Below are 27,850 nucleotides of genomic sequence, written 5' to 3'. Positions count from 1 at the left end.
ACCCAATTTTCATGAGAATAGTTTCATTGCTATCCAAAATTACCCTAATCAGTGTCAACTCTATTATATGACAATGTGGCAACCTATTGTTTGCTAAGATTGGAAGAGAGTAACATAGCACTATCTATTACGCATTGTCTTTACAGGGCAAACACACACCACTGTATATTTGATGAACATTCCATAATTCTGAGCATTTTTCTCAGGCATTTCTCCTTATCTGGAATGGCTTTAAGTTGCTAGGAGTGAGGTTGTATTTGGCAGTAGCAGTTCTTCTGTACCAGCCAGGGACTGAGTGCCACTTTAGCTGGTTGGGACCTGGCCTATGTTTGCAACACAGTATTGAATAGTAATGAGACACAGTTGGGGATATAGATAAAGATTATAAAATCATAGAAACATAGAGCTGCAAGGGACCTCCAGGGTCATCTAGTCCAACCAATTGCACAATGCAGGAACTCACAACTACCTGCCTACCCACAGTGACCCCAATTTCATGCTCAAATGATCTCCCCTCCCACCAAAAATCTCCAGAATCCAACCTGGCCTGGAGGAAATTCACTACCATCCCACAGTGGAGATCAGCAGTTCCCTGGGTATGCAAGGAAGGGCCACAAGAGACAAACACTGACACATCCCTTCCTGACCACCCACTTACAATTTGCCTAAATTCATAAATATTATATTCATGAATGCATGTATGCTTCCCGGTAATACATACTGCATGTTTGACTCCTTTTCAACACGTGGTAATGTAATCATTTGTTGAATTTTTCATGCAGGCTACATTTACCACTCCTTTCCCTTTCTAGATGTTGCAAGAGCGCTTCCGTGAGTTTGCCCGAGACACTGGAAACATTGGACAGGAACGTGTGGATACCGTCAACCACATGGCAGATGAGCTTATCAATTCTGGACATTCGGATGCTGCCACTATTGCCGAATGGAAGGATGGTCTTAACGAGGCTTGGGCTGACCTCCTGGAACTCATTGACACGAGAACACAGATCCTAGCGGCCTCTTATGAACTGCACAAATTTTATCATGATGCCAAGGAGATCTTTGGAAGAATACAGGACAAACACAAGAAATTGCCTGAGGAGCTTGGGAGGGATCAGAACACAGTGGAGACCTTACAGAGAATGCATACGACTTTCGAACATGACATTCAGGCCTTAGGAACACAGGTGTGCAGTTGTTTTATCAGAGTCTCACAAAGGCAAGAAACTACACAGTATTGGGCAGTGAAAAGATTTCACCATTACTCGGATTTGTTGGCTTTTTCTGTTGCCTTGTGCTGATGTCCTTCAGATAAAAAGTAAACCATTGTAAACCATTGCTTGCTGCAATAAAAGAAAAGGGAATCTAAGAATCTGAACCCCAGTGGCCTGTCTGCCCATTAGAAATGATCTGGGCATGCCTTGACATAGAAGATAATGTTTAAGTGATGCAATGGAAACCCTTTGCCAAATCTCCGTATGTAACATTATGGTCAGCGTTCTCAGAATGCTTTAAAAAATGCGACCCTTTGCTGGTCCTAGTTCTCCAGTCTGTTCATATTAGGCAAATTTGCATGACTTCTCTTATTTTGCATAATTTATTCTTCTCCACTAGTCACGGAAGGAATAAAAGAGCTATATTGAGCTCTGAAACTTTCCCCCTAATCTCTGGAAATGTTCAGCAAACCAGCTTCCAGAGATTTGAGCTAGTGCCATATCAGTAGTCTCAAAAGCTAAAAACATGAAGTGTTTTTAAATGAGATGCCAAGATTCTCAAGAAGCTGAATTTTCTTTCCACTATCACATTCTGTGGTTTTTCCATGCTCCCATACATGCTGGCACAGCAATCTTGGGTGCCAGACCAATCAGTAGTTGGGGCTAAGATGTTTCTCTTTTGCTGTAGGTGAGACAGCTACAAGAGGATGCCGCCCGCCTTCAGTCAGCCTATGCCGGAGACAAGGCCGATGACATCCAGCGGCGTGAAAATGAAGTTTTGGAAGCATGGAAGTCGTTGCTTGATGCCTGTGAGGGGCGCAGGGTCCGGCTAGTAGACACAGGGGACAAGTTCCGCTTTTTCAGCATGGTCCGTGATCTCATGCTTTGGATGGAAGATGTCATTCGTCAGATTGAAGCCCAAGAGAAACCAAGGTAATGGGGTGCTGTCAGGTTTGTAATGTGGGGTGCCCTTTCTCATAGCGTGCCTCGCACCCTCTACATCCTCTCTTCAGGTTATGGTCACAATGTCACACTCACCAGCCCCCTTGTCTTTCTTGTCGCTTTTAAAATCTACAGAGAGTCATGGCCATCTTGCACCTTAGCTCCTCTCTCAAACTCCTAGAGACAGCCATAGACAGGAGAGCCTAGCCTAGCCCTTGCACACACAGAACTATTAGGATTGGGGCTCAAACACTGTTGCAGTTACTCACAGCCATCATTCATAGTCTGTAATATGAGGTATTACATTGTTTATGTGTTTTTCTTTTCCTTAAACTTGCAGCCCACAGGGTTAATCAAAACAAGACCCTCATTTTTATAAAAACAAAACACCAAGGAATGTAAAATCTAAGAAACATTTCATTTCCATGGAACTTTTAAACTGAGGTCCTATTCCTACAGTGGTGATCCTTCAGTTACAAATTTACTTTTTTCAGCCTGTTCCAAGCAGCTCTTCTATATGATTCCCTTCAGTCAGAACAAAACCCTTTTCACTTCAGTCCTCAAGCTGTCAGTTTCTCTCTCTGGCTAACCCTATCATTTTTCAATTGCTGTTTTTCAAGTCTCCGTCTCTTAATATTCCATCCACTCTCATTGGTTGCTCTTAGAGAGAGATTGAACCTAGCCTGTCTGTCACATGCTGTAATTCCATGACCACTTCCTTGGGAATAAGATATGACAGGTGAGGACCTGTAAGGAATTTGCAGGGGGAAGCTATCCCATTCACCTCGCCACTGCCTCCCTCCTCCTACTGTCATTTCTTCTCTCTGTTTCTGTCTCTCTTTCCTTTGCAGCCATGGCTATTGACATTCTTCCCCCGGTATTGCAGCTACTGTCATTCCACCTCTCTATTTTTGTCTGTTGTCTTCCATTTCAGCCTTGGCTTCAATATCACCCACACACACACACTACTGTCACTCCTTCTCTGTGCTGCTGTCACTCTTTTCCCCCATTTCAGCCATTCCCACATACACAGTTATTCCTTTTTTTGCCTTTCCCCCCCATTTCACTTCACTCATGCTGTCACTTCTTCTCCCCCAAACACACACACTGTCATTCCTTTTCTCCTGCCCCCCTCCCCCTCATACACATCTACTTGCCTCACTGCATTCCAGAATTGGGGGGGGGGGTGGCTCCACACCTGCTTGCCTCCCCAGTCTCTACCTCCCAAGTACTTATCGTTCTGTGGAGGGCTGTTGTCTACCAGGGCTTTCTTGCTGCCCTGCAAGCACTTCAGCTCTTATGGAAGATGGTGGGCATTCCCCCCACTTCCAACCTGTCCTACTGCTGCCACTATCCCCAGGCCTTCTCTAGCCTCTGTTGGTCTTCACTGCAGCTGGCGGGCACACCTCTGTCCTACTGTTGCCAGTTCGGAACCATGTGGCTTCCACAGGACTCTCCCGAACCCCGTCTTTCTCTCTCTCCTTCTCTCTCCACTTAGAGGCTGCTTCACCATGGCTGCCTCATTTTTGCAGGCTGCCTGATTTCAGCCTGAACTCCTGCCACCTCGGCCAGTCCCAGCCAACTCTCAGTTGGTTCCTGGCTGCCTTTTTAGAGCTCTGGAACTTGAGATAGGTCCCACTCCTCTAGTGGCACCCAAGGTTCCTTCCAGCCTAGTCATCTTTTTCTCCAATTGCCAATAGACAAACTGGAGCATGTCCAGAGGAGGGCAACAAAAATGGTAAGGGGTTTAGAGAGGAAAGGTTGGGGGAGTTTGGTCTGGTAGGCTGAGAGGGGACCTGATAGCCATCTTCAAGTATTGAAAAAGTCACCATATAGATGATTGAGCAGAGTTGTTCTCTTTTGCCCTGGAGGGAAAGACCAGAATCAATGGGATGAAATTAATGCAAAATAAAGTCCATCTAAACATCCGGAAGAAGTTCCTGACAGAGCAGTTTCTTAGTGGAATAGGCTTCCTCAGGAGGTGGTGGGTTCTCCATCTTTGAAGATTTTTGAACAGAGGCTGGGTAGCCATCTGATGGAGAGGCTGATTCAGTGAAGGTTCAGGGGGGTGGCAGGTTACAGTGGATGAGTGATAGGGTTGTGAGTGTCCTGCATAGTGCAGGGGGTTGGACTAGATGACCCAGGAGGTCCCTTCCAACTCTATGATTCTAGAAGACAAAACTATTGTTCCTCCCCCTGCTGCCTTGGCGTTTGAGTTGCATGAAGGACATTTCTGCGCAAGTGCAAACAGAAGTACTCCTATTTTTAGGTTTTGTAGTACCGTGCCCCCCCCTCCCCGGCCTTCTTTTCTTACTTTCAATTTTTTCTGTTTTTACTGAATTGGTTACCTTGTGCCTTGACTGTGCTTTGTCACACTACAGAATTGGGGCTTATATTATCAAACACTTCTCCAAACCCAACAAAATTATCTTTGAACAACAACAACAACAACAAAAAATCCTGTGGATGCCAGGGAGAAGGATTTTACCCTAACCTTGTCTCTGGTGGGCTAGTTTTCAATGTGTAGAATGGTTCCACCTACAGACCAAACTGATGTTGATATACAGGTTTACCATCTCAGGGAGAACTAGGTGTCAACCAGGATTGATTTTTTTTTAAACAATGTTGGCAGCAAAGGCCTCACTTATTCTTTCATGCACTCTTTTCATGCACTCACAAGCACTCAGAATGTAGTCATAACACAATAGACGATCCAGGATTGGCATGTGCTGCTTCCATGCCCACTGCTATACATACAACTGAAACATGCCAGAGTTCCATAAGCTGTGTGGACATAGCAAGTGAATGCTTATTTGTGTGCGTATCAGTGTCTCAGAGCGGTTTGAATGGATGCGTGCAAGATCAGACAAATAAGTTTTTCTTACCTACCAATGTCACACATCTTACTGTCTGTTAGCCCTAACCCCAAAACCCCAATATAACTGCGGATAACATTGTTTAATCATAATTTAACAGTCAGCCACAGGTTTCCCAAATTGTTCTTCCTTGTTTCAACATCTGCAGTGTCTCAGATGCATCTACTCTCTGACATGGTTCTTATAGCCTTCCCTTTTGGATTCTGCTTTAGTAAACTTAGCATATCCTAAATTATCTTCAAAGCAAAGCCAGGCTTAAAGTAAGAAAACAGATTGCTAGTGAGGGGCTAGTAGAAATACACCATGGGCTTCTTGTACAGTTGGGTTTTGTATATACACTGTATGTACATTTTCATGTTCTCAGCTATGAGGGTTAGAAGCTCACTTTTGTATCAGAAATGGGAGCACAAAGAAGCCGAGCTTGTTCATTGATGCATATTGTGTACTCAATTCCACATCAGAAGAACTTGCATGATTCACCTTCCATGAATAGTGGCGAGCTGGACATGGATTTTGGAGAATCCTTTGTTATAATAATGTACTTGTAAGACTATGTATGACTGTGACTGTTGCCTGTTGTAGGGATGTTTCATCTGTGGAACTGCTGATGAACAACCACCAGGGGATCAAAGCAGAAATAGATGCTCGAAATGACAGTTTTACGACCTGCATTGAGCTGGGCAAATCTTTGCTGGCGCGGAAACACTACGCATCAGAAGAGGTTTGGCGATTTCTCTCTCTACATGACAGCAGCAGCCTAGAAATGCATCAGGATTACTGTGTCACAGCCATCTGTGCTAATTGAATCATCTTCTTTATTCACCAAGCCTTTTTACAATATCCTCCAAAGATGTTACAACATAACTATTACTTATTAAAAATATTATTTGCCTTGTTTTTGCTCCCCATTTACAAGAGTTAATATTAAGCATGGCAAAAGATTTTGTTTTTGTTTTTTGTAATTCTGACATTAATATTGGCCAAATAACATTTTTTCATTACTGCTTGACCCTCTGGGAACTACAGACTAAACAAGAGGCATCCTTCATCTCTGAAGAACAAAATCTAGTTTCTTTTAATGTTTGCTGTAGTTTATTTATGGTCGCTCTATATTTGAAGATCTGCACAGAAGAAAGCCTGGAGGTGTATCTTTTCAAGTTTCTGAAAAGTAGCAGGTGTCTCCTAATGATGTTGTCAGGGTCCAGGAGCCTTAAGAACAAGCACGATGATCAGTGGCTATAAGAAGCATAGGCCTAACATTCCATCCTTTTGCTCTTCAGATCAAAGAAAAGCTGTTGCAGCTGACAGAGAAGAGAAAAGAAATGATTGACAAGTGGGAAGACAGATGGGAGTGGCTGAGATTGAGTAAGCGTCCTTTTCTGTCTTTTGGGCTGTTTATTATCTACCTTTATACCCTGGCTTCCTCCCTAGTGAGGATCCAAAGCGATTACTACCATTCTCTTCTCTTCCATTTTATCCTATCAACAACCCTGTGTGAAAGGTTAGGCTGGGCATGTGTGACTGGCCCAGTTTGGGAGATTTGAACTTAGTCTGACACTCGGAACTATTGCACCACATTGGCTGTTTGAGCTTAACTGGTCATTTTCCTAGGCAGTGAAAGTCCTTTTGCACATTTTTATCCTAAGTGATAATACCTAGTGTACCATGGTCAGCCCACTCATGAAATTATTTACACAAATGGGTGCTTCACCCACATTTGAACTGGATTTCTGAAAAAGTGTGCACACGGACCAAAGTTAATACCCAGAATAAAACTTTGGTCTTAAAGGTGCCACTGGGCTCAAACTTTTTTCTGCTGCTCTGAACCAACATGGCTACCCACCTGGATTTCAGCTGTTAGTAAAATTTATGACAGTCATTAAAAAGATGGGGGAAAGAGAAAAATAAAATGCTCGTACAGGAACACAGGAACACAAAGATGAAGTTGTTTCAGAGGGTAGCTGTGTTAAACTGTGGCTGAAGAGCTAGATTCAAATCTAGGAAGACCAAGAAGATTTTTGTGGTATAACCTTTCAAGAGTCAAAGCCCTGACAAAGGGCGCTAGGATTCTTGGAAGCTCATATGCCAAAAATCTTGTTGGTCTCTGAGGTGCTACTAGACTTGAATCCTAAGACAGTATGAAAACAAATGCAGAGCAATAACATAAGGAAAAGAACATGAGTTGATATCTTCAAATTAGCTCTTTTTTCCTACAGATAAATGCAAAGAGAGTGTGTGTCTATGTGTGCGTGTGCGTGTGCATGCACATTTACACACATGTATAAACACACTTTCTACATTGAAAGTCAGAGACAATTATCATCCTTTACATATGACCTTTTTAAAAACCTGACATGGTAAGTCCAAAATAATTTCAGGGTTTTTAAGCACATAGCAGTGATTATTAGGAGGCATCAAATGGAAGTCTACACGTGGGAACCCTTTTCACTTGTGAATGCTGATGTGTTAGTAAAAGGTGACAATGATCTAAACATTTTCCTGGATGTTGCAAACAGGCCTTGACTCATCTGTGAACACTGACAGTCTTTAGGCCAGTACAGTAACATACATAACAGCATCTGTGTAGTTAAGAAGAGAAATGTGCCATAGACAAATTCAGCATAAAGGCAGGGTGGGAGGTTTTCTAAATGTAGCACCCATGGCTTCAGGTCGTGTCAGGTAGCTCTCACTGAGTGGACATCTCCAGCACTCCTGCTCCATACACGGCCTGCTTCCACTCATGTCTGTAGCCGCTGGTAGGTGCCCTTAGCAGGAACCAGTGCAGTCAGTATAATCAACGGAGCTGATTTCATGTGCTCACCTCAGATAGCCTTGTGATAGAGTTACTTCAGGACGTTTCAATTGTCTGGTTGTGGCTTGCCCTAGTAAACCAGGAGCTGAAGAAATTACTGTGGGGTGGGAGCAAAGTTCACAGCAAGGAAGCTGGCTTTTTAAAGAAAAAGAACATGAGCTATCATAATAAATGGAAACACAATGATGTGACATTTACTGGCCTAAACATTGATTGGTTTCTTGTGTTTGCTTAGTTTTGGAGGTACACCAGTTTTCAAGGGATGCCAGCGTTGCCGAGGCCTGGCTGCTAGGGCAGGAGCCATACCTGTCGAGCCGCGAGATCGGGCAGAGCGTGGATGAGGTAGAAAAACTCATCAAGAGGCACGAGGCCTTTGAGAAATCGGCAGCTACTTGGGATGAGAGATTTGCAGCACTTGAAAGACTTACTACGGTGAGCCACAAGGAACCTTTTTTAAAACTTCAGCTCAATTTATTTTCATGTGGTCCTCAGTGTTTGAAGACAATGTTTAACATGCTTTCCCCATCGTATGGATGACTTGGATGTACTCATAACAAGCAGTTTTCTTAGAATGCTTACTTGTTTTCTCATGTGTAGTTAGGCAATAGGTTCTATTTTTCTTGAATTGTAATCCCACCCCCCACCCCCACTCAGGTGACTTTCCTCTCCTTTCGTGCTCTCAGATCTTAACCTGAGACCTGGCACACTTCAGTGACAGAGATGATGAGCTAAGAAGTCATCAATTCAAGTCTCCACTATATATTATTTATTTATTTTTAAGAGAATAGGCTGCCCCTCTCCAAATGGCCTCGGGATGACTTCCAACAAACAATTTCCCTTGGTGGTCATAAGGCAAACCACTAAATCACAGACTCTCCCCACAGCCACTGCAATATGGAATGTGAATCAAACTGACCAACTCAACCAAGTTACTGAGAGTGATCCTGAAATAATAATAATTATAATAATAATTATTATTATTATTATTATTATTATTATTATTATTTATATCCCGCCTACCCCCGAACGCTCGAGGCGGCTCACATAAAAACCCCTCCCTGAAAATCCATAACAATCACATAAAATTACAATAACCAATTAACAATAACAACAATAACAGCAATAGATGGCAATACTAATCATCGAGTCTCCGCCACCTCAGCTACAGGGAGATGGAAAAACTAGTGCTCACTTACTACCGCCAGATTTCATGGGGGGGGGCTGATCCTCCTCACCGTAGACCTGGCGGAAGAGCTCTGTTTTACAGACCCTGCGGAATGCTGGTAATTCCCGCAGGGCCCTCAGCTCTTCCGTAATGCTTGTAAAGCTCATTAAACAAGCAGGCTATGTTGCAGGAGTCTTCAATGCGGTGCCAGGGGGCATCATGGCACCCACTGACACCTTTCTTGGTGTCTGCCAAGTGCTTTTAGAAAGTGGGTAAGGGTTTTGCCCCACAGGGCCTCACTCAATAACATTTTGTTGTTGGCTGTGCCTACCACAGCAGCCATTTTGTGATTGTACCCACTGCCCCATCTCAGAATTCTTAAAAAGGCACAAAAAAACCTTGGGGAGCTCTGCTGTATTATAAACATACTAGACATGTTTTGGGGGGTTTTTTTACTCCATGTTGGAAGACATTTGAGGAATCTGATACTGAATCAATGTGGAAAATTTCTCTCTTTCTAGAATATTAGAAGACTTAGGAGCTATAGGTTAATTTCTGCATTCCCCCACTTCCTTTTTACCACTATTCAACTTCAAACGCCATTTTGTGTCCCCTAAGACAGTGGTCCCCAACCTTTTTTAGGCTGGGGACCGGCAGGGCAAGTGCCCCGCCCACGCATCATTCACAAACTCTTTTTTCGCCCTGTATTCCTACAGAGTCCCCTGAGTATGGCTCCCTTGTCTGTGGCTAACCTCACTTCCCTGCTCCATTTCATAAGCACTCAAAACCATCAGGTTTTTGTCAGAGTGAAAGTGATTTACTCCTAGAGCACCAGCATCAACTGGTGCTTTTTTGAATCTCAGAAGTTGTTAGACCTGTGGTGGTTTTTACTACACTTTTAATATGTTCCTGGCTTTAAAATGCTGACTATTCCCCTGTTCAGAGTGAGCCTGTCTGCTTTTCTTGTAATCCTCAGGAAGGAGCTAGGTTTGTTCATCTCCTTTTTGGGTAACAGCCATATTGTTAAGCCCTCCTCCGCCGCAATTCCATCCCTTCTGGTGTTGCCTCCACTGGGTGTCCCCAGCTGGTCACAGGTCCTCACGTCTTCTCCTTCTGCTCTTGGCTGGCTTACTGCTTTGGCCAACAGTTCTGGCCTCAGTAATAAGGGGAAGTTGAAGAATGTGGGTTTTAAAATGGCATCTCTCATTCATTAATCCCTGCAGTTGGAATTGTTAGAAGTACGTAGACAGCAAGAGGAGGAAGAGCGGAAGAGGCAGCCTCCTTCTCCAGAGCCAAGCCCCAAGACTGGAGAGGAGATGCAGCAACGGTAAGTGTGTGAGGTATCTGGACTGGGCAACAGAAAATGAAGAGATGATTCCGTGAAGAGTATGAGTGCAAAGCCTGGAAACCTGCTAAAAAGGGACAAGTAAATTGCCTACCTGTGAACCAAAGCCCTTTGCAGACTAGCAGAAGCAAAATGGAACGTTGTGTTTTGAGAAGCATACAGTCTAAATAGAAGCCATGGGAGAGATAGCCAAGGAGCAGAAAGAAGTCGCAAGGGTGACAAACATGTAATTCAGTTAGAGGTACCTGAGACTGTCTTTGGACAGAAGCAAAGACTAAGGGGCGAGGTCAATCAGTGTGTTAGTAGAGATGCACATTGTGGAAGGGTTTGGAAGAAAATGGGGACAGGACACCACCCCAGTTCTGGGGGGAGCAGATTCAAGCATAAGGGACAGCACAACCCAAGGACTGCTTTGCAGGTAACAATAAGGATTTGGGGCTGGATATTGGAGGGACAAGGAGCCTGCAAAGGAATCTGGGAAAGGGCATTACATCTTCCGGAGGGAAAACCAATCTTGGCAGCAGAATTCTACATAGACATGAGAGGATTAAGGTGTGGCCCAGGAGAACACTGAACTGAGGGGAGGCAAAGCTGGTCCCCTACTGTCTGCACTGTCCGGAGCCATACTACAGGAATGGCTCACAAAAGAACTTGTGCCTTTGCTCACAAGAGGCTGGTTCTCCCTGAGGAAATCTGTCTCATCTGTTGAGATCCATCATGGCTGATAAAAGAATTTTCAGGCTCCATGTCGGGACTTGTGCAGGCAGTGACATTTGTAACACTAAGCAGGAAAATTGCCTTGATGGAATCCAATGCAATGGATTTTTACCTGTGCTCTAGGGAACCCCCTGGAGTTCTTCTTCAAATGAGAAGGTCAGTAATGGCAGAGGAGCTTTCCTGAGAGATAACTGGCCTGCCACTACCAATTTTCCCCCTTCAGAGCGCAGATGCATGAGAGCGCTGGATGTTTGTGTGCTGAGCAACATTCTCAGTTCACTGGGCAGCTGTGAACTCCAACAGGCCTGGCAAGACTCACATATTAACTGAGCATACCCCAGAGCTAAGTCTTCTGCAATGTGCTGGGGCTCTTTGGCAGATATGCTGTGAATGAGCTCGTGTGTGAAAATTGGTCTAATGTACTGCTGTTGTGTTCTTCCCCCTCTCTCTTTCCGCAGGGATGGCACAATAGGAGAACAGGTCTCCCAGAATGGTTTGCCACCAGACCAGGAATCTCCCCGGGTTAGTTACCGCTCCCAAACCTACCAAAACTACAAAAACTTTAATAGCAGATGGACTTCTAGTGATCGGCCTCGGTCTGGACTCTGAAACCACACAGTCACACGCAGGCTGCTTGCTGCTTTTCTTTCGGTTTCTCCTTGATTTGTTTGCCTGCAGAATTCCCTTTATTGTTTCTCCTCCCCCCCCCCATCTCCAGCTCATTCATCCAACTTTTATTTAACAGCCATCACACGCACTCATACCCAACAAGCCACTTTTTTTTAACTGTATATCACTCGATTTTAATAGTTGATACTTTGAATGTTTTCAGTTGCACTGGGACAACACTTTTGTGTTATGCTCTTGGTTGTGAGTTTGTCATTGCATTCATAGATTTTTTCAGCTAAAGCCATCCCCCTTTAAGTGGGTACACTGAAAGGTCATGATTTCCTCACCAGGAAGACAAGAAGTAAAGCCTGACAGGTATGACACTTGGAGCTATGCTAACAGGTTGAAGTGTAGCCATGCTAGTGAGCCAGCAGCATTATCAGCAAATGATCACAACTTGATGGGAGGGGAGTCTGGTAGACAAGGTTGGGGAGGGGAGAGGCAGGGTACAATGCAGGGAGGGGAGAAGCAGCTGCATCTTGAGTAAAAAAGCCTAGAGGTTTAAAAAATTGTTTAACATTCCAAACAACCTGAACCCACAAGCCAACAATAAAGCTAAATAGCATGGATACTCCAAAAATGAGCCATGACCTTCATCTTTGGTTTCTTGTTAACTTTGCAAGTTTGCCTCTCCCTTGGTCCTGCTATTCCCAAGTACCCTGTAGTGACTCAGTTGATTGATAGGGAGATCACAGTGATTGGCAACAGTGAACAGATATAGGATTCAGTCATCCATCCTGTTGAACGCAAAGACTGGAATCCACAAAGCTGCCGTCAGATGCTGCGTCTATCAAGATCAGTATTGTCTACTCTGACTGGCAGCAGCTCTCTGAGGCAGAAGCACAGAAGCCCCATTTAAATCAGTGGGGTTTGTCCAAAAACATCCAGCTCAGGGTGGATCAGTCATGTCTTGGGGTGTGTGTGGATGGTCCAAGCAAATTGTATGAGGCTAAACAATCACATGAAAAGGGAGAATCTGCACTTGAACAATACTTACTACAGCAAGGGTGACTGGTGCGCCACAATTTCAGAAATAGTACAAATGTCAGTGAAATCAAGAGCACCGAAATTGCATTCAAAAAATGTTTTAAAATCCCAGACAATAGGGACACCTGTTTATATTATAACAAACCACTCCATTCCTGCCTTTCTATTGTGCCAAGTAAATTAAGCCAGAAGAGATCTGGAAGATCAGTATTTCTTTTCACTGCTTGTGTTGCCCCCACCATGTTTGTCCGTGCATGTTGAGAAAAAAGAGAGAAATGCCTCCTGCCATGCTTTTATCTACTCACACATCACCTATACACTCCTGTATCCTCCTCCCCACACACTGGCCAGAGAGCAGGAAATATCTGTGGTGTTGTTTTAAGGGACACATGGATCGGAGGACCAACTCGATGCCATCTTTCATTTGACTGGCTGGTTCTTTTTTTTTTTTTGTAAAGGGAGCTTGCCTTTATCAGTCGCTTCAGTTCTTCCCTTCTCACTCCCCAACTGGAAGTGGAAGATGAGAACTGTCAAGGAGGGAGGGAAATAGGATTATGTATTAGTGTCAAAGTTATCAAAGGGAAATAGGAATTGCACTCAAAGAGAATGGGGGAGATAGTCATGAGTAAAAAGCAAAAGAGAAAGATGGAATTCGCTTCTGCAAAACAGTCCATCCCAGAGGGTTGTTAGAGGTAGGGTTCCCAAAAATACCTGGTGGTGCATACTTAAGCTTCCACTTTCAGGATTGCTTTATGGAGTCTGTTTGAAATCTCTGAGCATTAAGTTTATGGTGCAATTTAAATGCAATGTTGGTAAGCAAAAAGAGCTTCCTCCGTGTGACTTTTCATAGGGTCAGCATCTTAATTAAATTACACAGCAGCCAATGCAAAATTGCTACCAAGGGGCACATCTAACTGTAATACTATCCCTGGATTCACCACAGGGACACATCTCCATTTTCCAGTGCCCTGGAAAGCTATTCAAGAGTGCTGCAGGAGCATAAGACCACAATGGCAAGGTGGGGAGGGTTGTTTACTGACTGCTGGTGCTATTTTGGGGCAGAAAAAGTGCGAGGGGGCAGGAACCCATCCTCCCCCTGTAAGTCACCTTCAGGGATCTCAAGGCAGCATATATGTTGTGGGGGTCTGTGTGAGAGGTTAAGTTGTGAGACAGTCCCTTGCCCAAGTCCATTCAATATGTCTTAACGTTGACTGGAGATTTGATGCTCTTAAGTAACACCTTTCTACGTTAAGCCCATTGGCCTCAGTGGATTTAGATCCTGTTTAGAATTGCACTATTAGTTTCCACTCATCCAAGCCTTACACTTCAACCACTACTGAACAGCTGTTTTTTCTTACCAGGGAATTCTGGGGAACATTCTGTCTGGGATTTTTCAGGTTCTCAGTACCTTCATCAAGCTGTATCTCCTAGGATTCTTTGGGGGAAAAACCTTGACAATTCAACTGCTGTAAGACTATTAAAAGTTTGCAATATAGTTATACCCATAGGTGAAGAAAGTTGACGTGAAGGTTGCATGCCCTGCCCACCGTGAGGACAAGTGAGGCACACTATTACCCATTGGCTACGTATAATGGAAACCACCAAATCTTATATAAACACAGAGTTTAAAACAAGGTTACTAATTCCCGCTAAGTGGTCTTGTGCAGGGGTAGTCAACCTGTGGTCCTCTAGATGTTCATGGACTACAATTTAGTCCATGAACATCTGGAGGACCACAGGTTGACTACCCCTGGTCTTGTGGATATGTCCCATTATAGATTGTTCATCCTTTAAATTTTCTTCTTGCTTTCACAACCAGAGGTGACACGACGAGTATGTTCTATTTGCCCCGAGAGTATTGACAGTAATCAGCACTAAGTGCAGTTTCTGTGACTGTTGCTTCATTTTGTTTTATAGCCATGTTTTTTCCCTGAATGTATTTACATTGTGCTCATCACCTCCCCCCAAGATCAGCTCTTAGCCCTCTACTTTACCAAAGTTATGTGTAATAAATCTGATGTTCTTTGTTATGTCGATACAGGGTGTACTAGCAAAGCTCAGATTTACAAAGCATATATTAATGAAATTTGTGAGATCAGAAATGAGAGTACTATTTATACTTCTTTTGCAAACTTGTCTTTCTACATCATCATGCATGTTTCTCTTTTTTTCTCTCTCGTCAGGATATCAGCAGATAGCTTCTTAATGCTTTTTAAAAAAGATTTCTCCCTATCAATGTATTTACATGTTTTGGTGCTTCTTCTACAACTAGTTGTTGGGTCTCTGCCCCTCAAAGTGCATTAAAATGTGCAGGAATCACAGAAGTGCCTTTTTGACATTTGAATAGTAAAGGGAGCATTCTGATCTATTTTGCCTTAAAACCATGAATGCCTAATAGATTTTGGATTTTCTGATTTTGGCTAGCATTCAGTACAAAAACCAGAAAAATGTGTAAAGTCTCAGCCAGTGAGGCAGTTACAGTACTCTTCTCTAGGGATCGTGGCCTATATTTGTAGTAAAAATTGTATCTCCAAATTGTTATCTCACAAAGCAATTTCTAGGCTGTAATTTCTTTGCATGGGCCTTTTCATGCCTCTGCTTATGCTGAAGAGGCTCAAGGGAATAAACTGAATGTAGGGTGGATTCATGCACTTTGAAAAGCAAAGGGGTATTTCAAGTCACATCGTCCGCTGCCACGTTGCATGTTATGGCCAGGATTTAAATACCTCAAGAACAGCCACTAAATTGACTTGCATTTAATCGCCCAATGACAAAATGTGTATTCATAATGTGCTTGTGTTTATCTGTTGTTTGTTATTAACAATTGTCACCCATGGTATTGTCTCTGCATGCTCAAAGCATGTTTCCATTAAAGTTTATTTAGCTCTTTGTTCCTTTTTTTCTTCCATGTGTGTCATCATGCATTATTTGCATACATATTTGTTTTCCCTTTTTATGTTTGCTATTGGGAAACACCTGTGAAAACAGGCTGCAGGAATGTTCATTTTTTATTAAGATGATAGCACAGAAATAAGATCTAGATCTAGATCCACAGCCATCTTGTGCTGTACTGGTTCAATCCCTTCCTGCTGCAGTGCAGGCAACCAGACTTTGGGCTACTCAGTAGCTGGTTACATGGCCCTGAATTTTTTGTTCTCTGGGATGAACCAGTTCCTGTTCCATGACTGGGTGTCTGGCTCTCTGTCTTCTACAGGGCATGACTGCTCGATTGCTCCCCTACAGGAAAGGGAGAGCCATGAGAACCCAGCTCAGAACTTCTGTCTCTTGGTTCCAGAGTTCACATGCACAATATATTCTCCATGGGGCAGATGGTACAGAATGCAGGTCAACATTTTTAGGTCGAAATAGTCCCATAGGTCTCCCTAAACATTCTCCAGCCTGGTACAATCTGTGACATCTGGCCACCCACGCTTTCATGACATATCTTCAAGAAAGTAGATTCGGTGAGCTCTCATTGTTTCCTGGAACCTCCAGCTTCCAGTGTTTAACTGCTCTTAAACCGGTTTCTTCCCTTAATCTCAACCTAAGCCTACATTCCCATAGTGTCTTTTCATATCCCACTCCCAGCCATCCAGGTGGAATAAGCACCAATTAAGTAATAGTGCCACTTATCAAAACTTCTGATCAGCTGAAACTTTGGGTTGTCTTCTGAGTTATTAGGACATTTTATGAGCAGGCTGGAAGTTAAACACCAGTACAAGTGCCTGGTAAGAGTTCCAGAACTGACAGTCCTTACTCAAAATTGGTTGATGATGAAATTGAGTGGATTGGGAATAAGGGAAATACAGAGAGAGATTTTGTCCCAGTGCAAGTTAAGAAACTAAAGCTGGGAAGAAATTACTTGACTGAGCTGCAGAATCTGGATTTAAGCTAATTTTTCCCTCTAAACCCAGTGCAGGTATATTTAATTTTGGATTACTCACATATTTAGATCAAATACTAGAAGTTGTTTTTAAAAAACCAATATAATCCTATGTATATCCTCAAATTCTGGAATAAATGATGCAAAGTAGTATAACTTGAAGACAAATGATAATTGATCTATATGCTGACTGAAAACAGAGACTTTTTCAATTGTCTGCTGTTAGTATTAGCAAGGAAGAAAGATTGAGGCTGATCGAACTCTGCATGTCTTTAGAGGTTGGCAAACATACAGATAAACCATGGGAAGGGAAATTACCATGGGAAGGGAAATCAGACACAATACTTGCAAAAACAACCGACAAATTTACAGCTTCCCAGATAATAATTAACTGCTTTTCAGTTATCCCAAACCCAGTCAGAGCAGTGGAAATGTCGTTTAATGTTTGTGCCCTTTATAAGTCTCTGCTTGTCCTCCCTGTAAGAACAGCACAGTATGCTTGTAATCTACTACTAAAGCACTGAGCAGCGCTGGGCTTTAGTAACTCGCTAATAATAACTCCACTCTCCGGTTGTGTAACCCTTTGTGGGCTGCTACCAGTGGCTTCCCCTTGGCATAGAGTTAAAAGCCCAAATCCGTTGATAAATGTATTGATCCCGAGTTGGGACTAAGCTGGCATTGCGACAGATTAAAGCTTTCAGGATTCTGATTTAAAATGATTTGAGGGTGAAATGGCTGCTGAAGACGTCAAGAATGTGGCCGATCAGAGCTGCCCCCTCTAGGCACTTCAGTTGCAGTACAACGGGCAACGCGACTGAGAAAGCGAGTGATGGCCAAAGGCTTGGTTCTATCTTTGTTTGGGGGTAAATAGACGTGTGATGTTGAGTGGTTGTAGTGTTTTCCCAGTTCCTTTAACACACAATCTGATTCACCCAATTCCAAAGTTCACTAGAGACTTTGAAAGAAATTGACAGTTTGACCTTTGACCTATTGCATTCTATTTACTTCTCCCTCTAACTTTGCCTGCCTTTCAAGATCCAGATTTGTAACTAGGGTGATGAAAAGCATGTTGCCCTCTTTTCTTCCTAACGCCTGCATGTTGTCTTCTGATTATGTTGTTATGCTGGGGGTGGGGTAGGCAGCAAGGCAGAAACAGCATTTGCAGAAACTGATCTCAAGTTTTGGGACCAATCATGGTTTTCTTGTGACAGTAACCTTTCGCTGGATGAATACATTTCTTAAATTATTGCTTTTGATTCAACAGTGATTTTAATCAATGTATCAAAGAAGGCTGATGTGAACAAATGCCTTTTTTTCTTTCTTGGTTCAAAGAAGTAAGATTCTTACTGTTGCAATATATGAGCAGTAAAATATGCATACAATTAAAGAATATGGCCACCATCTGGGGACTTCCACATGGAGAGTTTTCCACTGCCAGTTACAGAATCACAGAGCCCCATACTCAATGGGGCACTGGAATTCTCCATAGCCATTAATGGAGAAATCCTTCTTGCATGTATGGATTGTGTTTGCTGGATCATGGCTTATTATGGATTTGTCTAGCAGAGCCAAGTACAGTAAAACTCTCACAGGTGGTTTTATCTTCTCTCCTACCCCAGTTTATTCACATCTATACATTGGGTACTAATTTACTGATACTTTCTAATTCCTTTGTCCTTATTGTTCCCCTGTGGGGTGTAAGAGTAGTTTTACGTGGCTACCTTGCTCTGCATATAGAGTGTAAGTTTTGAAAATGCACATTTAGATTTTCTTTCATCTCAGTAAATGGCTTTTCAGTTCCTTATTACTGAATGTAGGTTTTGTTGTTTGCTCTTCTTGCTTAGATGGGAGAAACCAGGGAAGCCAATGAAATGGTCAATGGAGCTACGGACCAACGGACAAGTTCCAAAGAGACGAGTCCAGTTCCTTCCCCAACCGCGGACCGCAAAGCTAAGACGGGACTTCAGGCTCAAACTGCTGCCACACTCCCAGCCAAAACGCAAGAGATACCTTCTGCTCAAATGGAGGGTTTCTTGCATCGCAAACACGAGTGGGAGTCACACAACAAGAAAGCATCAAACAGGTATTGTAGTTTGCATGGAAATAGGACAATCAGTTAATAAATATGAGTCGTAATCCCATTGCCTAAATATAAAACAATTAAAAATATTGTTGTGGCGAGTTCTCGCTCCTGTCCAACCCTGGACACAGTGCATGGTGAGACAGGCAACAGGAATTAGACAAGTATTCTCAATAATTGACTTTGTGTGGTACTTTCAAGTAGCATTATGCCCCTGGGCTTCTTGCTTCAGAGTTTCACATCCTCCTTAGCCTTCACAAGGTCCAAAGTTCAACCCCAGTTATCTTCAAGTAGGAGGTCTTCAAGCAGGAGTGGGATGGGCCACTGCCTGTCAGCATAGATAATATGGGGTTGAGTCAGTGGTGTCAGGTGGGATGACCTTTGTCAACAAAGATGGCTTGCAGTGACTTAATCCCCCAAGCGAGGTTGAAACACATTTGATTATTTGGTCATTTATCCATGTGTCAAAATGTTTTTTGGGTTTGTGCAATAGAGCGTGATATGCATTGATGTTTTTAACTTTTATATGTGCACATGAATTGTAATAAATATTTAATTTTAATTTTTTTTACTTATACCTATTTGCTGCTGCTCAACCTTTTAGGTTTGTAACTTGCCGTGACTTAACACCAGCCGTTGAGATAGCATAGAGCCATGTGCCAAGGGCTTATTGTATGAACAGTTAGTTCATGAAAAGAGGCCAAATTTCAAATGTTTTGTGACAATGTGATCTGCCGAATGTATACAGGAAGCAGAGGATTTTCAGTAGCAGCCTCTTCATGGTGAAATTCCTAGTCTAAGAAGGCCCACTAAACAACCACTCTCTCTGTTTTCATGAAGTTGATAAAGACACTTGTATTCTGCATTAGGGAAGTGCATTAGGATCTAACTGACCCTTATAGGTATTTTTCGAGTATATGTCAGCTTCCCAAATATATCCAAGTTGACTTGGGAAAACTCGGGGAATTCTGAAAAAGAATTGCTCTTGCCTTTCAGCTGTTTGTCAGGCAGGCTTATGCAGTCCTTTTAAACTTTAAAGGGACTGGAGAAGAGTTCCCCACTGCCTCAGCTTGAGATGCCAGCCCAAGATCAGCTCAGTCGGCGGGGAGTTAAGAGCTCCCTGCCCATGCAGTTCTGCAGTGCCTTCTCCTGCCTTCTGGTTTAAACCAGGCAGCAGGAGAGGAAAGCCTAGCTAGGCATTTTATAATTGTAAACGGCCACAAGCCGGTTAGTCTGGGAGTGGCGGTAAATACATCAAATAAATAAGTCTGGTTACATTTATGAAAGCTACCTTATATATTCTTGTATTTTTCAGGCTTGTCAAAAGATCTGTTCATGACTTCAGTTTCTGAATATCCAGAGACTGCCATGTTGAGAATTAGATATATTGTTTATTGTTGTTGTTATAATAGAGCTTCTCTGGGCAGATGTGAAATCTCTCTTCTTGTTTCTTTTTCCCCTCACCATTGGAAACAGTGAAGGTCAGATGGGAACACCCTCTTTGGTTGCTCATAGAATTGGACTCCCCGTCCAATCTTCTTGAAACTTGGGGATTCTTTTGAGGAGAGGCTTCTGAAGCTATGCTGCAAATTTGGTGCTTCTACCTCAACCCCCTCCCCAGACGATAGAATAGATGGGGAAAGAAAATTTTGATCCTTTTAAATTGCCTGATCTCTACAAGGCCAAATCTAAGTTAACTTAAGGGGAAATGCAATTTGGACCAGATTTGTCAAAAAAAAAACATTGATTTGGGTACTTTTTGGACTGTCTGAAATTAATCGCACACCTTACTTTCTCAATATAAAGTATTTTTATCCCAGCTGTCTTTATTTGCTTATTTAAAACTACAGGTATAACAAAAGCTGACGTCATTTAGCTTATTCATGACTGATCTTACTTCCATCCTGTTGTTTTCCTTTTCTCAAAGATCCTGGCATAATGTGTACTGCGTGATTAACAACCAAGAGATGGGCTTTTACAAAGATGCAAAAGCTGCTTCCTCAGGCATCCCCTACCACAGCGAGATTCCTGTGAGTCTGAAAGAAGCCATCTGTGAAATAGCAGTTGAATACAAGAAGAAAAAGCATGTGTTCAAGCTACGGTAAGGTCCTGGTTTATCTTGAGGGTTTATGTGGAAATTACCTCCTTTTCTGATAGAGATGGCATCGATCCCCCCTATATAATTACTTATCAACCTTGTCCACATCAGTGTTGTCTTCCAAGAAAGCCCAGTGTTTCTGTGATGTGTGTAGGACAGATGATCAAGAACAAACCCACTGAATTTCTAATTTGGGGCAGTATTATTTCCATTTTGCTGTTATCAGTAACACAGCTGTAATTCTCTGTGCTCTTCACATTGGCATCACAAGTTCAGGATGCCAAGGAATTACAAAGGGATAAATCATTTAGATCAGGGGTAGTCAACCTGTGGTCCTCCATATGTCCATGGACTACAATTGTAGTCCATGAATATCTGGAGGACCACAGGTTGACTACCCCTCTAACACAAACCTGCTAGATATTACATGTTCTTAGGGGATTGAACAGGCCAATTTCCCCATCCCTCTTTGCTTTCTTTTCTTTTTCTTTTAATTGATCTTCAACTGCTAATAATATTCCATACAGCCTAGAGTATGCTTAGTATTCCCTGGTGACAAACCTGTTTCTGTGTGCAAGACTCAGCAGAGCCAATTAAAATAAGAAATACAAAATAATCAGAGAAGAGTCCCTGATGAAGCAAAAGTAAAATATATATATTTGCAAATATAGGGAGACCCAGTTCACAGAACTTCATCCCAGCAAGCCTGGCATGGATCTTTAAAAACTTCCCTTTCTTGTTACTTTACAGTGCACTCATTTCCATTGGTCTGTATATCATCCTTAAATGATTGTGACATCACTTGATTGGCCAGGTTCTCATTGCAATTGTTCTGCCCACCCTAACGGGCAGAGTTACCTCTCTTACAAGAAGGTAGTGTTAAAGGATGCTAGAATCATCTTAATGATGGCTCCTTGGCACATTCCTAAACCAGCAACATTTCATACTTGAAAGCTATATTTCTATTATCCCACACTAGAAAGGGGAAGTATATTTTGTTAATTATGTAGGAAAGCTTGCAAAAACCACAAACTTTGTCTGACTGACCCCATTTTGCTACCTTTCTGATAAGTGCTGGAGGTAAGACACCCCTTCTCAGAAACTAGGAACTTAAATTTCACAGCCTACAACCTTGTTTTTCTTTTTATTTATAATTTTAAACATTTTATAATTGAGGCTTTTGGGACCTGCCAGGCTAGTACCACCAAACATTCACTTGAGTAATTGTTCACCTACGCCTTGAAGGAATCACGCAGTACACTCAATAAAAACAGCTAGATTTATTTTTATGGTATGCGTAGTTTGGTTGTTTCTTTGGTTTTGTTTTCTTCAGTCCTCTCAGTATTACAGAGAGCTGTATCCTGAGAAAGTGTAACTGTTACAAAACAGGATTCTTGTTTGACTTATTCAGACTTACAACATGGAACAGAAAGACTTCTAACTTGAGATTTTTACAAGAACAGCACACAAAACCTACCTATCTTCAAAATATTTCGAGCCCCGAAGGAAAGCCTAGCTTAACCACAGACCTCCGAGCCTTTCTCCCACCAAATTCAGCTACACCGAATTCTGCCAGTTGGCCATCAGTTTAACTGCCAAATGCCCCCCCACCCCCTTTCACATTCCAATCCACCATTTGGCTCTTGGAGGGCAGAACTTGAAACCATTTGTCACACCTGGCTGCTAAAGTTGGTCTTAGAGGAAGGACACTCTCCAACATTCCCATTTTGCCCAGGAGTTCATTATGTGCATTCAACCATTCAGAGTCAGTTTCCATTCTACCTCCCTGCCCCCTTTATCTTCAAGTGGCAATTCAATAAGCTAATTTTTCAATGGTCAGTAAGAAGGTTAAAAATGAGTCCTCCTCCAGTTGCCTTGCAAAAAGTGGTTCAGTATCACATTAGCTGTAAAGGGGCAATGCAAAGCAAAGTAACCGTGATCTAAGTAGCTTATTGGACACAAAGAAACAATGGAGGGGTTATTTGTCTTCTTAAAATAGTGCAGAGATTGAGAGTGCTCAGCCCACTGAAAGAGGAGACAATTAATGCTTTGGAGAAATCTGTGTATCCCTCCATGAAGCCAGAGCCTCCAGCAGTGTGATTCACTGGTGACTTTCCACATTGTCGTATTCTTTTTATTATTATTTCGATGCATTATTAATAGCAGTCCAGTGTAGTCTTGCAATGAGAAAATGTGAGGGTTTCCACATCCAGATGTCTCAGAGGGAGAAAAAATAATATCACTAGTGTGAGACCCAAATGTATCTGTCACAGACTAAGTGAACCAGCATTGTGAGGGGTGGGGGCTGAGGGAAGATCCCTCTATTTATTTATTCACTGAAAGTGGTTCTGATTTGGATCACTGTCATAATAAGAGGGGTTCAACCTTTTTTTCCCCAAGCCATTATTGTAAACTCAGCCCCTACCCTCCACCTGGGGAATATAACCATCCTACGGTTGAACCAGAGGGAGAGATATATTGATGTTGTGAATTCTGCCTCCCCCCTCCCCCACCCCAGTACTTCTAGGATCAATAGAATTAAAGCAGAGGATCTCAGGAAGTTGAATTCTGTACCCAGTACTGCATTCTGTGCTGGTGCAAAATGTGACAGACCAGACATGTTTGTAAGCTGCATCTTCTATGCATAAATTTGGCAGGACTATGTAGATGTCCTGATAATCCAGGAGTAGCTCTGCATGTAGTGGTTTTCTTGGGAATCAATGTATATCAAAAACCCTCCCCAAATGGATAATGTTATAGTGGGAATGGCTCACAGAGCTGCCTTCAGAGTTTAGATTGCAGCATAAAAAGCATGCAACAAGACTCTGAAGAGGTGGCATAAAAATATCCTTAAAAAATACATAACTGCATCCCCAGGATGTCTATCTCTGCCACAGAATCCTAAGGCTGTGTTGGACCACTGCACTCCCTAATGCTGTGGCAGGCTAGCCCAGACCTCAAACTAGGATATGTTTGCACTACTGACAGTCAGGATGTATGTGATATGTATGGGGTGGCCTAGGTGGTTCTTACACCAACATTGAGTTCTGATTGGCATTGTTGACACAAGAAGATCAAAACTTGTAATCGCTGTTGCACCTGCTAGATTGTTGGGAACAGCCATGTTTTAATCTGCTATAAACTTCTTGTTCTGAATTACAGGCTAACTGATGGCAATGAGTACCTCTTCCAGGCCAAAGATGATGTAAGTTTCTGCCTCTTTTTCTGTTGTTGTTTTCAATAGTGACAACGCTACTAGCACTCCTGTTGCTGTGGTATTTAGGGTTGGGCGCTTTGGTGCCCGAACTGGTCGCTCCCGACACAGCCAGTGCCATGCCACGGGGGGGGGGGGAGGGGAGGTGTGGGTGTCGGAGCACCAGCAGGTGCACACACGCAAGTGCTGACGCCCATGCCTCCCCCCCTCCCCCTGTGGACCTAGTGGTTTTGTCTGTATTCTATATTAAGGAACACAGTACTGTCTGGTAAGCAAAAGGTTTCAATCACAGTGTATGCATTATGCACCACTGCACTCAGGGAAGGCTGCTGGATTATCTTATCCCATGTGCTTCATACAGAATTTGTCAGCTTAAGGCAATAGGAAGTACCAACTTCCTTTCCAATGAACATCATGACATTGTGATACCATTTTAAGATGAGTTTGCAAGCTATTCAGGACTTAAGAATTTAGGAACCCTCTTTTGTGATTTCATTGCATTAATTGGGAATTGTGTAGAAGACTTACTAACAGGACTTAGGAAGCGAGTGTGGTGTAGAGGCTTAGAGTTTCAGACCAGGATCTGGGAGATCAGAGTTCGAATCCCCACTCTACTATCAAAGCTACTTTCGGCCCAATCACATACTCTCAGTCTGACTTACCTCACAAGGCTGTGATGATGATAAATGGAGGAGAGCACACAACAACCAAAGTCACTTTGGGTCCCCGTTAAAGAGAAATAAATGCCTTAGGTATGTCTGTCGCACTTCTTTCGTAATAGATATATTTTTCTGGAGGCTCCAGACAGGTTGCCACCCTGACTGAGAATTTTCCCTATGTTCTCCCTTTTAGTGGCCCAAAAGCATAGTGAGAAAGGGAAGGATCTTTTCACTAGGTCTCAAGCTGCAATACTATTTCCAGCTTGCAGACTCCAGGCGCCATTCAGAAGTACCTTCCATTTAAATGAACTTGCCATTTTTGCTTCCTTCATCAGCTCTTTTCTGCAAATTTTCCATCTAAAAATCCACATATAAAACATTAATAATAATCATTTTCAAAAAAGAAAAAACTACCGGGAAGCCAGTGAAGCCCTAGAGAGTGTTCTGTGTGTCTGTGTCTAGTAACATGACTGCTTCTTGCAGGAGGACATGAACACATGGATCCAGGCCATCACCACTGCAATCTCTTCAGACAAAATCGATGTGTCGGCAAGCACACAGAGCACCCCAGCAACGAGCCGCGCCCAGACCCTGCCAGCCAGCGTTACAATAACCAGTGAATCCAGTCCCGGCAAGCGGGAGAAAGACAAAGAGAAAGACAAAGAGAAGCGGTTCAGCCTTTTTGGGAAAAAGAAGTGAACTCCCACCTATCCTACACGCTGCACTTCTCCGACCGTTCCAGTGGAATTCCAGCATGCAAGCTCAGAACCAATACATTACTCTCTGTGCCTAATGTTCCTCAATGTGATTTAATTTTTTTTTATTTATAGAGCATTTTAAAAAAAACACAAAAAAGATTCTAAAGTTACAAATGTCTGAGGTGCATTGGGCAGCTTCTGTGTAAGAGAGAACCAGTTTTTTCTTCTTTTTTTTCTTTTCTCTCTTTTTTTTTTAAATGAAGTTAATGTAGATTAGATCTTACTATTTAAACTGTTCCTCAATTTTGTGAGGCTGTCTTGGAAGAAAAACAACCCCCCTCCCTTCCCCCCCCCATACCTTAATGTCATTGATATGCAAGGCAGCGGTGCTTACAAAGTTAACACTCCCATCGGAGACAAATGTACACTTTTTTTCACTTCCATATAAAGTGGTTGCACTGAGTCTTGATGAGTTGATTCTCCCCACTGCGAATCTAACCTTTAATGAAATGGGTAGCGTATTCTCTTTTGCCGTAACTGAGTGCAGCCCAGCATTAACTTGCAGACCAAAACCATTTGTATCCAGGCATCTGTTTATTATTAACACGATCGTGACGCTTTTTTCCTGCATCTGGCGATGACAGTTAAGAATGTTGGTATGGACAACGAAGGACTTAGCATACTGATAACAGTTTTAAATAATCTGTAATTTCAGCTCTCTTGTTCTCTCTCTCTTTCTCTCTTTTTGCTGAAATACATTATATTGTATGTTTCAGATAATTCTAGTAAAAAGTATAATAAGACTAGATGTATAATAAAAAACCCTTTAAAATCATTGATTAAGTGTAAAAGTGGAACTGAAGCATTTACTGGAAAAAAGTAATGTTACTCCAATGGTTACTTGCTTGTCTGCTGCTACACTGTGTTATAATTTTGCTACATTACCTTTGCTCTTTGATACATAGTGTGCATTTCTCTGTCACTGTAACTATTGTAATGAACAATTTTCATCTTACTGCACAATCAAAAACAAAATTGACATTTAATAGGAATGAATTTTCAGTGACTGGGCCTGTAGTCAGGATAGTACTGGAACTGGCTTTCGGTTGTATGGAACTGTACCTTTAGACTTTTACCCTATCTGTTAAATATATGCTATGTCATTAAATGCTTTTAAAACTAATAATACTCAGATTCTTTCTTCCCTCCCCACCCAATAGCAGCCCCTTCCTCTTAATATGCTAAATAATGATTCTGAAAGAACACCAAAAAATTATTTTATACGGTTTCCCCCCCTTTCTGACATGTTCTTGATAGGTCATAGAAACAACCAAAAAAAACTGTGCAAGATTCCTAATCTCAGGCAATCAAAGCAATATAATTTGAATACTTTGCTCCCTTCCTCGCAACTTTCCCTGGCCCTACAAGACCTACAAATGATTTTTTCCATTGGAAATTCATAGTATACTAGAGGCAAAGTCCATTGCACCTAGGGAAACAACAGGCACTAGAATACACACCTACATGGTGGCCTTCCTGGGGGCTGGCTACATGGCAAAAGCATTAAGCATGGGGGGGAGAAGAGCAAATTATGAATGCAGAGGCCAAGCTGGGCCCCATGGGACTGGTGGGCAGCCTTTACTCCTTCTCTTGCCCCCTCCAGACTCTTGAGGCCCCACCTCCAAACTTCAAGGAACATTCCTAACCCAGGGGTCACCAACCTCAAGGTGTGGCCTGGAAATCTGGAATTGGAGGTCATCTGCAAACTATAGACATCAGCTCTCAAAGGAGAAATGGCTGTTCCCAAAGGAGAAATGCCATACCACAGGGGGGACTGTGCAATGACAAATCATCTCCAGGCTCCTGGAGATGAAAGGGCTGAAGAACTCTCTGGCTTTGGATCCCATAGAAGTGCAGGGATGCCAGGTTCCAGGTGGAGAACAAAGAAAAATGCTGTGAGGCAGTAATTGCTAATAACAATAAACAATTCATAAACTTGTCACAGTTTCTTCCTTCAATTAAAATATTTAATCGATAGCAAAATTTGCTTTAAGAACTGAAAACCTTTCAGTCTATATGTTCTTCAGTTTGATATCAAAGTAAATAAAAATCAGTTGTATGTTACAAACATGAAAACATTGGTTGGCAAAGAACGTACAATGGGTTTCTCAATTATTGCCTCTATGTCAAAAGTTTCTCAACTTTTTTATCATTGAGAAACCCCTGAGACATTTTCAAGAAACCCCAGAAGTGGGATCTTCAGGTCCCAACTGGAGGCTTGCTTTCCTGCCACTGTTCAGGGATGCCAGCCTCCAGCTGGGACCTGGAAAAACCCCAGAATTAAAGCTCCATTCCATACTGCAGAGATCAGTTACCCTGGAGGAAAGGGCTGCTTGGGTAGGGAGGTCTCAGTGGCATTGTGCCCCAGGAGGATCAGGGATGCAAGCCTCCATCTGGGACTTGGGGTTTCCCTGGAATGACACCTCCTCTC

General features: G+C 42.6%; 1 protein-coding gene across 5 annotated transcripts in view; it reads left to right on the top strand.

Annotated features, from left to right (window-relative positions):
* SPTBN1 (spectrin beta, non-erythrocytic 1) overlaps positions 1-26,545 on the top strand; it is a 212,672-nt gene extending 186,127 nt beyond the window's left edge. For 4 of the 5 annotated variants that reach the window (XM_077334177.1, XM_077334207.1, XM_077334184.1 and 1 more), the window contains 11 exons: positions 813-1,187; positions 1,903-2,147; positions 5,615-5,753; positions 6,313-6,397; positions 8,080-8,276; positions 10,233-10,336; positions 11,530-11,593; positions 18,455-18,693; positions 20,618-20,791; positions 23,951-23,993; positions 25,145-26,545. In XM_077334177.1, the coding sequence (XP_077190292.1) occupies positions 813-1,187; positions 1,903-2,147; positions 5,615-5,753; positions 6,313-6,397; positions 8,080-8,276; positions 10,233-10,336; positions 11,530-11,593; positions 18,455-18,693; positions 20,618-20,791; positions 23,951-23,993; positions 25,145-25,360 (1,881 nt within the window). In that variant the 3' untranslated portion in view covers positions 25,361-26,545. Of the gene's footprint in view, positions 1-812; positions 1,188-1,902; positions 2,148-5,614; positions 5,754-6,312; positions 6,398-8,079; positions 8,277-10,232; positions 10,337-11,529; positions 14,363-14,466; positions 15,617-18,454; positions 18,694-20,617; positions 20,792-23,950; positions 23,994-25,144 lie in introns of those variants that run through there. The other variant, XR_013230365.1, reaches the window with a different exon arrangement.
* The last annotated feature ends 1,305 nt before the right edge of the window (positions 26,546-27,850 follow it).

Source organism: Paroedura picta, chromosome 1 (assembly GCF_049243985.1).
Source record: "Paroedura picta isolate Pp20150507F chromosome 1, Ppicta_v3.0, whole genome shotgun sequence".
NCBI lineage: Eukaryota > Metazoa > Chordata > Lepidosauria > Squamata > Gekkonidae > Paroedura > Paroedura picta.
This window is presented reverse-complemented; position numbering and strand designations above follow the sequence as displayed.